This window comes from Lactuca virosa, chromosome 2 (assembly GCF_052849685.1).
Source record: "Lactuca virosa cultivar CGN04683 chromosome 2, Lactuca_virosa_CGN04683_v6, whole genome shotgun sequence".
Taxonomy (NCBI): Eukaryota; Viridiplantae; Streptophyta; class Magnoliopsida; order Asterales; family Asteraceae; genus Lactuca; species Lactuca virosa.
The window spans coordinates 189,430,103-189,441,226 of record NC_136427.1 but is presented as its reverse complement, the minus strand read 5'-3'; the positions used below and the strand labels follow the sequence as shown (position 1 = coordinate 189,441,226).

At 34.3% G+C, this 11,124-nt stretch overlaps 1 protein-coding gene and 1 pseudogene across 1 annotated transcript; one reads left to right on the top strand and one right to left on the bottom strand.

Moving 5' to 3' along the window:
- Positions 1 to 5,862: 5,862 nt before the first annotated feature.
- Positions 5,863 to 8,376, bottom strand: LOC145158045 (uncharacterized). Its single transcript, XM_079077004.1, has 4 exons — positions 8,046 to 8,376; positions 7,654 to 7,929; positions 7,215 to 7,523; positions 5,863 to 6,830 (listed from the first exon to the last, which is right to left on the bottom strand). Exons 1-4 carry the CDS (start codon positions 8,374 to 8,376, stop codon positions 5,863 to 5,865), a joined length of 1,884 nt encoding a protein of 627 aa, XP_078933130.1.
- Positions 8,377 to 8,513: 137 nt separating this feature from the next.
- On the top strand, positions 8,514 to 10,639 carry LOC145158044 (septin and tuftelin-interacting protein 1 homolog 1 pseudogene; annotated as a pseudogene).
- The last annotated feature ends 485 nt before the right edge of the window (positions 10,640 to 11,124 follow it).

Below are 11,124 nucleotides of genomic sequence, written 5' to 3'. Positions count from 1 at the left end.
AGAACATACAAAAAAAAGAACGCCCAAATCTGACTTCATATGAGGAAGTTATGAATTTTCTAAGATGTGGCATAGCAGTGCATGACCCGAAACTAGAATTTTAGATCGAGCGGTTTTTGGCCAACGCGACCTAAATGAGAGTTGAATATCTCATTAATAGGAACTCAACGATAAAAAGACAGACAAAAACGGAGTCCGTATGTAGAAGTTATGAATTTTACGCGGACATTTAACAGTATAATCTCCTCCTACTATTAAATTTAAGATCGGTCAAGAATTAGCCGACGGAGTCTAAATGAAAGTTGTATATCTTGTTTTTACCTATGCGTGGATATAAATAACGTCAAAAACGGAGCTCGTATGCGAAAGTTACGGATTTTAGAAGATAATTAGTTTTTGGGGTAATCTGCGAGTGACACGTGGCGCAATCTGGGCCACACCTTCTTCCCCACGGCTTGGAACAAGATGGAGAAACGTGGCAACGAACGCCCTGCATTCATCTAGGAAACACACCGCGTTCGCAAACGATCTGCATTCGTCTAGGGAACGCGTTGCGTTCGGACCGAACTCAGCCTATAAATAGAGGCGTAAATCACTCCCAAAACTCACACCTTCACCCTTCTTTCTATCTCAATACTCCAAACCTCTCATCCCCAATCCCTAGCAACTTCCAAGTGCTAGAGGAAAGTCCCGGAGCGCCAAAAGGCTCCGAGAAGAAGAGCTTTTTGGCTCGGGAACGCTGCTCCAGCGAAGCCCGGTTTTGCGAAAAACCCGCTGTAAGTGAGCTACGCCTACCCTATCATTAGTATATCTTATCTTTTAATATAGTAATGTTATTAGAACATTATAATAAGTATTTGGGATATTATTATGAGATATATAAGTGTCGTTATAATATCTTTCAACCACTCGTGGTACGGGGAATCTGGTTTAAAGGGTCGCATAAGGTTGTTGGATTTCAGAAGTGCTATATCCCAAAATGGTCCTGCCCTCCGGTGTTTTATGTCTGGCCCCTGTCTGTATATAGTGGTTGAAAAATATTGTTTCGTGCTTATATAATAGTAATAATAGCAAGACTATTAATTAGTCTCGGTGAATATTAGACTAAACTCTAGTGGTAATGATACTAGGTTTTGACAAAGGAAAATTGTGTTAAGAGTAACGAAGTGCCGTCCGAGTGCCGAGTCACCACCTTTTCAAGTGAGTGCATGGTCCCTTTCATCTTACACATAGATATGAAGTATTTTATATAAACTATATGCTATGTGTGCATATTATTTGTATACTTGCTATCTATGCTGGATGAACAAATTTATACAAGTTTTATATGATTTAAATTGTATATGTATTTATATCTATATAATATGTTGGGTAAAACATGGGTAGATGAAATATGAGTTGGATTATGAGATGAGAGGTGATATAGACCATGAGATAAGGGTGAGAGGTGAACAATGAGAGAAGCCTTTTACCCAAATGATGGACCCGTCATCTAGCAAAGTATGGATGACAACCACAGACTATTCTAGATAGTCCAGTGGAACACTAGCAGGCTCGTAACCTGTAGGTGTTGTGAATGATGTGTTCACCCGGTGTACTCTAAACCTTGGCGACTACACAGACTTAGTGCCTAAACCTTGGCGATCATGCATACTTGATGCTTAAACCCTAGTGACTATGCAGACTTAGTACCTAAACCCTAACGACTATTCAGACTTAGTGCATGTTGTATAAACCCTGGCGACTATGCAGACTTAGTGCCAAAACCCGGTGACGATGGACTTCGTGCCAATTCCTTAGGATAATCCTTAGGAATAAATGAACGAGGAATAGCTGATTCTTAGGGTAGATCCTTAAGAGTAAAGAAGATAATGGGGATGGGTAATTGGGTTAACTGTTTGATGATTAAACATAATAATTATATTATTGTGGGTTGAAATTCCTATGTACTCACCAGGTTTCCCAACCTGACCCACTCAGTTTATTTATATCACAGGTGTTGATATGAAGTCACATTACACTGAGAGATTAAGGAGATATAAATCACTAGTGATAATGAATGTAAGTTCTGTTTATGCTTATGTTTATGTATTAACGATGAAATCCCAAAGGTTTTAAAATGAATAAAAATACTTTTCTTCGGAAAAGCCTTGATAACGTATTTATCATGTTTTACTGGGAACAAATTCCGCAACATTTTTATTAAAAGAGGTACTCTGATTTTTATAAAGCATAAACAAAATCGGTCTTTTCTGGCCGTGAAAATGGGGATGTCACAGATTTAGTAAGCGGTTCATTGTTATAGCTATCATATTTTGTTAATTAAGATTTTTGGTGTGAGTCCTCTTTGTAACAACATGACTGAGCTCTGCATGCTCGAACGATTTATCCCGGATTCTCAGGTAGATACTAGCAATGCTTATCCTTTATCTTCCTCTCTTTTTGGATGATCCTGGTTACTCAATTTTAATTTCCCAAATATGGGTTTTTGTGATTTTGTTTTCTCCGATTTATGTTTTTCTAATCGGTCAAACATACCCATGAGAAGATTTGCTACTTTTCCATGGGGAAAGCATATTCTTGTTACATTTTCGGAAAATCATTCGGTTGATTTGCGAAGGGTGGGCTTTGCTTCTTGATCTCACCGGGTAGACAATAAGAAATTTAGTAACAAGGTTTTTTTCTTCCGTTTGTGTTAGTTAGTTATGAACGTCATATTGTTTAATGAAATGAGTGGCAGTTGTCAACCAATATACATATTGGTTTCTCTTGGTTCTAATATATTAATACATTTATTTATCATTCAACACATTTAACCCAACAAATCTTGATATTGTGTATCTTTTGGTTTCTTGACATCTTAAATGGTAAAGTTACTCAAATATCATTTATATGTCCATTTTATGTGATATTAGACTCCTTACTTTCTCATCACTAATTAAGTTTTCTTATGCTATTGTAGGAGCATTGTTTATTGGTGTTCTTTGGAATAGAATAAAAATCATATGAATTCGTTACATTGATTAATGTTTATATTTTCACTATGTTGATTGTCCGCTTTCATCAGGATTGCCAAAAGCACTTTTTGACGGGCTGGTATAAAACTAACAAGTGCAAAATTGGTTGCAGTTTCAACTGATTAGGTCACCGGTTAATGAACTGAAGTGGGTAACTTTTTAAGTTAATAAATTGTGTTGTGTTTTTTCTTGATTTAATGACTAATTTAAAAAAACATTGACGAGCGAGGAAAGCGGGAAGGTCGATAGGGCAATTTGCATTCGGAGTAACCCGATTTCAACTACCAACGAGTCACACTTGGTCCAAGTTATAGTTGCACATAAGCAATTTGGTCGTTGATTAAACATGTGAGTTTAAAGTTTTTTGTGTAAAGATATACAGATAGTTTTTTTTTCATAATATTTTGTTTATAAAGTATCGATTTCCTACTTATTCATAACTCATGTACCTTTTTTGTGCAAGAAAAAGCAATGGACTTATATATATATATATATATATATATATATATATATATATATATATGTTCGATCTTTGTTGTAGGATCATTTTGTGGCGACAAGTGTCACTTAAGAACAATTTAAATCAAGTCCATGAACATTTCAATCTTTAGATCTCAACTATTTCACTACACCATAATGTTGCTTAGTTGTTCATTTTTTTAACAAAAATACTTCTCAACAATGAATGATATATATATATATATATATATATATATATGTATATCATAAAAATAAGATTTAATACCAACATTAACTTGGTTTAGTATCTGTTCATGGTCAATTTTATATTAATTGAAGATCAAAAAGTAAACGTGATGTACTTTTTGAATCATTTCATACATTGAAAGAAATAAAATCCACAAATTTGTGAATGTGTAAATTGATAATGTAGCGATTGAGTTATTAGAGTTTATATTGTCTAGGTTAGTCGACCGTATGCGGTGTGATCAAGTCAAATTGAAGTTGTTCGGTTTCCATTTCCAGAGCATAAGGCTATTTTGCATATAGAGAGGTCAACAATAAATCATCAACTCCCAATTAGTCTTATTAGTCGAAATGTATTTAAGGTTAGGTTTGAGTTTTTCCTATTGCTTTTACAAAAACGGCCACTTTTTAACAACATATATTGATTTTGGTGTTTTATCGCATATTTTAATATGTTTATTTAATTTCTTTGACATAATTATAATAGTACGTATAAAATTATAATTGATATCCACAGTCCACGCACCATGATTAATAACCCACACTTAACATAACATCTAATCACAAAATAATTAATAAACGAAAGTGAACATTGTATTTAATCAGGACATCATTAGGTCTAGTTACTTCAAAAGAAGCTAATATGTAATACAATGAAACTTTACTTTTCATTTCTATAATAGAATGATACAACGATATTTTAATTTGGAAGTTTTTAAATATGTTATGTTTTAGTACGAACAAAAGATAAAAACACAATGATAAATTAAAATAGATTGGGGAGTTATAATAAATCAATAAATGAAATGTAGTTGCTATTTTTTATGTATTTATCTCATTCGTTCTTTCATTTCTTTCGGTATAAACATGAGCAATGATAATCTCAATCCATTAAACGAATGACTTAACCCATGAATACAATACACACCTTGTTTTTATAATTACATTTTATGTCCCGTCGGGTTGTGTGGGTAGATGGCTAGTGTGTGTGTGTGTGTGTGTCTATATATATATATATATATATATATATATATATATATATATATATATAGCTAATGTGTTTCTAACATTTATTGTGTGCTACAATGCACCAATAGAAATTTAGTAAAATAAAATAATTATTTAATTAAATAAAAATAGATATTAAATGATTTTCATTATTGTATGTATATTAACTGATATCCATAATTATAATTTTTTTACGGAAACTAATTAAATTCGTTATTAATGTCAACAGTAACATTATTTTAGAATAAACTCGCATCTAAGTTGTCATGTATGAGTTTGTGTTTTGTTTATGGACTCTCTCACTTAAAATACAACAAAGTTGCATGGAATATGAAGAACGAGAGTGTATTCTAATGGAATACACTCTCATTCTGTTAAAATATACTCTCATTCTTCTAGAATAAACTCTCATTCTACTAGATACACTCTCGTTCTCCATGTTCTTGGAAACATTGTTGTATTTTGAGTGAGTGGGTCACGAATCAAAATACGAACCCATACATGAAAAACTAAATGCAAATTTATTCTGAAAGAATATTATTGCAGATATTAATGACAAACTTAATTAGTTTCCATAAAAAAAGAATTATAACAATGGAAATCATTTAACATACATATAATTATGGAAATCATTTAATATCTATCTTTTTTTGATTAGTTAATAATATAATTTTTACTAAATTTTTATTAGTGCAATCTAGAGCACAATAGATGTTAGAAACATTTGAACCTAGCTCTCTCTCTCTCTCTATATATATATATATATATATATATATATATATATATATATATATATATATATATATATATATATATATATATATATACTAGGTTATAACCCGTGGGCACCACGGGTTAGAAACTAAAATTTATTTTTAATTAAATTGTAACTTTTTATTTAAAACTGGTAATTAATAATAGAATCTTTACTAATTAAAGTGTAAATGTTTTGGAGTAATATGATAATGACATAACTATTGGTTGAAATTACGAACTTTTAGTGGTTTGAATATGCAATTGGTATTTTGTATTTGTAGATATGCAAAAAAGTTATAATTTTATAAAATGAAATATAATTTTAACTAAAACAAATATTGAAATTTATATAAATAATAAAACTGTACAAAGTTTTTTACAAATTTCTAAAAACTTCTTTATACACAACATTGGATGTTTTATTTGTTAGTCTACCATCTTTATCTAAACTCCACAATTTTAATCCTTGTCTACTTTGAACTCTGGATAAAGCAACATACAATTGATCATGTTTAAAAACAGGATCCTTGAGAAACAAACCAACCTTCGACAAAGACTGTCCTTGGATCTTATTAATTGTCATTGCAAAACACACAGCCAATGGAAATTGTCTTCTTTGGAATTTGAACGGGATCTTGTCTTCAGAAGGAGTTAAAGACATTCTCGGAATAATAGTCTGGTTTCCAATATTACCTCCAGATAAGATAACTGCCTCAATAACACGTTTGTCCAAAGATATAACATGTAGTCTAGTCCCATTACATAAGCCATTTTTCTGATCAATGTTTCTCAATAACATAACTGGAACACCGACTTTTAAAATGAGCTTATGGTTTAGAAGACCTGAGACTTTAAGACCATTTAAAACATCAGGTGAGTATAAATTTGTATCAAACTGACCATGAAGAAACTCAGATCGGCATAGGCTATCTGAACTTAAGTATTCTGTTGGTTCTCCTGGAAACAATGACAACAAACGATTGTTTATTTCTTGGACAACTTCATTCTTCGGAGCAAGTATTGCTTTTTCTTGAAAATAATTAGCAATGTTAAAGTTTTCCAGTATAGAAGGATATACAAAACTAATTAATGAACCTATAGGATCATGTGGATTAGTAATGACAATATCTTCTAGAATATCAACAATTGCTTCACCGTCATTCGGACCACCAAAATTACCTTCTCCTATGTCTAAAAGCCAAGTTGCAAAATCCCTTATTTGTTCAATAGCAGATTGATCACTTCCAACTGTTAACCTCATGTTTTTTGTTAATTTATGAACTTTGCATTGTTGCCATAAATAAGAACTTAAAGAAGCATTAACAATGTTTTGTCTATTGCCACCTAAAACAACAGGTAGAATTTGTCTGAAATCACCTCCAAAGACAATCACTTTCCCTCCAAATGGAATATTTGAATTCGTAGGATTGGCACACTTTAATATATCCTTCAGAGTTCGATCTAAAGCTTCGAATGCATGCTTGTGTACTATGGGTGCTTAATCCCAAATGATCAATGAGGTTTTTCTTACTAAACTGGCAAGATCACTCTTTGGATTTATTCTACAAAAAGAATCATCGGTTAGATTTATGGGAATTATAAACTGAGAGTGTGTTGTCCGGCCTCCAGTCAATAATAATGAAGCTATCCCACTTGAAGCAACATTTAAAACAATCTCACCTTGAGCTCTAATTGCTGCCGAAATTCTCTTCTAAAGAAATGTCTTACCAGTTCCACTATAACCATAAACAAAGAATACACCTCCCCTACTATGTTTAACTGCATCCATGATATCAATAAAAATGCCTCGTTGCTCGTTTGTTAATGCAACAAACAACCGATCAAACTCGTTCTTTAAATTTGGAATGTCATAATCTAGCTCCTCGGTAATAAGACAATTGTTTGAAGATGAAACAGAATCAACATCTGGGTAAGGCATCTTTCCATATTTTTTAAGGCTGGAATTGTTATGAAGTAAAATTTGTTCTATCTCAAACAAGGTCAAGTTTTTATGTTGATCTTCGTTTAGTGATAAACCTATACGGAAAATAATTTATTAATTGGAACGTATAAAAAAACTAATTGATTGGGACATAAAATATAATTGAATTTATACTGAAATTGTATATGATACTCTTTTAATAATAATCATATAAAGTTATATTACTTGGAGACTTTAATCTCTGTTGTTGATTGTAAAGAATTCCATCTGACAGGTATTCCCAAGTGTTTTGCCAAACTATCTCTGGTTTACACAAACTGCTGGACAATAACATCGTAGCAAATAAGAACCGTAGATAAAAACCAGATCCAGAAAGACTTGCTTCCTTAATTGCATCGATGAATTCTTTGTCATCATCTAAAAGGCCAAGATTATAACATGCATCTTTAAAAGAAGAACATAGTTCACCAACTGTGCGAATTTCTTCGAATGATTTAGGACCTTTCACTTTATTTAAAAGAATTCTTAAGAAATATGCTTTTCCGAGTTTAGGTGAAACAGAGTGAATTCTACCAATCGCATATCCAACTTTCCTTGGCTTCCAAATCAGATCTTACGGTGCCAAACAAACATTGTAGGAAATTCAACATATGTCAGTTTCCGTGCTTCTTTATTGATTTCATTACACTTCATCCAAGATGTGAACATTGAAGAAGCAATTGAAGTTCGGTCAAGAACATCTTCAATGTCATCGTCTGCCTCATATACAACATGTTGTTGATCTGGAAGATGAAAATGTAGTCTAATCACAGCAGGATATCTATAATGAACACCGTATTTGAAAATCCGCCATGAAGCTTCACATGCAGAAATATATCTACAATTATAGTATTTTTTAATTTTATCCACTGCATCGTTCTTATCGGAATCATTATTGCTTTGCACCATAGAAACAATAGCTCTATCAGGACCCTTGTTTATATATATAAATGACTAGTTTCGTGTTAGACCACCATAGTTTGTGAGATGGGGAGACGCGTAAGCACGATGTGTTGTTAGACCACTAGTTTCGTGGGTAAAGGTTTATGGAGGAAGAATTAAACTACGGGAAGCGTAAGCACGATGTGCTGTATGGTATGTTTGACACCGACAGTGATTCCAAGGAAAAACGAAGGAAAGATGTGTCCAGGATGCCAATGGATCATGACAGCAGCAAATAGGATAACAAAAAAGATGGTGAAGGCGTTGGTGTACTTGAGAGGTCCAGATCATTAAACAAGAAGAAGTCGAGTAAATTAGGATTTGGAAAAGATGTTGGTGTGTTTGAGAAGCACACAAAAGGTATCGGAATGATGTTGCTTGAGAAGATGGGGTATAGAGGAGGTGGGCTAGGTTAGAATGCACAAGGTATTGTTGCTCCGATAGAAGTAAAGTTGCATCCCAAGAATATGGGAATTGGGTTCAATGATTATAAAGAGTAGGAACCAATCGAGGAGATTAAGGTTTTTCCCCAAAAAGAGAAGACATGGTTAAAACAAGGTGTTTTAAAAAAGAAGGAAAAAGAGTACATAACCGCAGAGGAGCTGTTGATCAAGAAGCAAGAACAAGGGTTGGATGTTGTTGAGAAAGTGTTTGACAGGAGGGGACCACAAGTTCGGGTGATGACAAGTTTAGAGAATCTGAATGCCGAAGAAAAACAAGAAGAAGAAAAGTCAAGCCCCATCCAACATAATATAAGATTGATTGTTGCCTGGGCTAAACTTGATATGAAGAAGATTATGTGGGACTTGAGAAAAGAGAGAGAGACGATTGTGACTTTGCAAAAAGAAAAGGAAAAGCTAAAAGATGATGCCACCCGTCAGAAAAAACAACTTGGTAGCATGGAAGAGATGGTGTATGTGGTGGAACGGTTGACAAAGGAGAGCTTGTTAGGGACATTGACTTTAGAGTCTGTTTCCATGTCATTCGAGGACTTACAGAGACAATATCTTGATGAGTACAAGCTGTTTGGTTTGGCTATTATCGCGTCCTCTTTTGCCTTGCCTTTGCTGAGTAGGGTCTTCCAAGGATGGGACCCACTGCAAAACCCGTTACACGGTTTGAATGTTATGTCGGTATGGAAAGATTTATTGAAAGGAAATGAGATATCTTACACGCAGCTTTTTATGGAAGCCGTGTTCCCAGCTGTAAGGATATCTGCTACCAACACCATGCAAGCTAGGGACCCTCAACCCTTACTCTGTTTCCTAGATTCTTGGGAACAACTAGTCCCTCACTCTGCTCTTCAAACCATACTTGACAACATTGTCATGCCAAAGTTAGCGTCTGCTGTCGACTCGTGGGACCCACGTCGGGAAACCATACCAATACATTCGTGGGTCCATCCATGGTTGCCATTGCTGGGGCAGAAGCTCCAGACATTGCATCATACCATAAGGAATCGTCTAGAAAATGTTCTTCATTCTTGGCACCCAATTGATATGTCAGCTTACTACATATTGTCTCCCTGGAAGACTGTTTTTGACCCGACAAGCTGGAAACAGACGATGGTCCGATACATCATTCCAAAGTTGTTGGCAGTCATGCATGAATTCCAAGTCAATCCAGCAGATCAGAAGCTTGACCAGTTTTACTGGGTCCGGACTTGGGCTAGTGCGATTCCGACTCATCACATGCTTCGTATAATGGACGTGTGTTTTAACAAGTGGCTACAAGTTCTGTACCAATGGTTATATTCAAAGCCGGATTTTCAACAAGTTATAAATTGGTACCTGGGTTGGAAGGATCTTATCCCACCCCAGCTTCTGTCGAATGAGCATGTAAGATACTGGCTTAATATTGGTCTGAACATGATGAACCAGGCGGCTGAAGGCTTGGAGGTTGTCCATCCAGGTTTCAGAGAAAACATCAAGACCCACTCTGAACCTCAGGCAGCAAAGGGACAGCAACCAGGTTCTGGTGGTGTTGGTACTGTTGATATGAGTTTGAAGGAACTTATTGGAGTTTATGCACAAGATAATGATTTGCTGTTTATGCCTATAGTGGGAAGAATGAAAGATGGCCATCAAGTGTTTAGGTTTGGGAACATTAGTGTAATCATAGACTCTCTCAACCAAAAGCTGTTTGCTCAAACTGAACACAGATGGTCTCTTGTAACCCTTGAGCAACTGGTGAACCTGGACAAGGGTTGGGTTCTGAGAAGAGGCTGAAATTCTCTAAGTGATTTATTTGGTTCTTTTTTTTGATATACTGGTTTGTCTCTAGTTCATATATATGAATGGATCTACTATACCTTTGTTTGGTTTCACTACTATTCTAATGGTTATATATTTTTTCTTATCAATGATGTCCGGTTCAATGAGTGGTATTAATTGTTGGTTTAAACTTCTTAAACAATGATGGTTTACTCCCTTTAATTTGCTGTTGTGTATTAGGAAAACAAAGAAGGAAGAAAACAAAACAAAGCCAAGAAGGAAGAGTGACAGCAAGAAGAAAATGTGCAGGGGAATAAGAAGAAGCAAGGAGAAAAACTTTACTGCAACTTTACTCTCAAGTTCATCATCAATAAAAGAAAAGCAAAATACACCTATTTATAGGAAAACAAAAAACGTGACAACTACTTAATTTCCTTGACTTGTTGACTAAGTAAAACATCCTAATTTGACTCTACTACTAACTTTCCATATGCTGTGAAGT

Excerpts from the sequence above, each read along its gene's own strand:
- LOC145158045 (XM_079077004.1), bottom strand. The coding sequence starts at position 8,376 with ATGGTGCAAAGCAATAATGATTCCGATAAGAACGATGCAGTGGATAAA. Across the intron at positions 7,930-8,045 it reads TACAATGTTTGTTTGGCACC|GTCCTAAATCATTCGAAGAA; the intron begins GTAAGATCTGAT and ends ATAAAGTGAAAG. Across the intron at positions 7,524-7,653 it reads ACAGAGATTAAAGTCTCCAA|GTTTATCACTAAACGAAGAT; the intron begins GTAATATAACTT and ends TTTTCCGTATAG.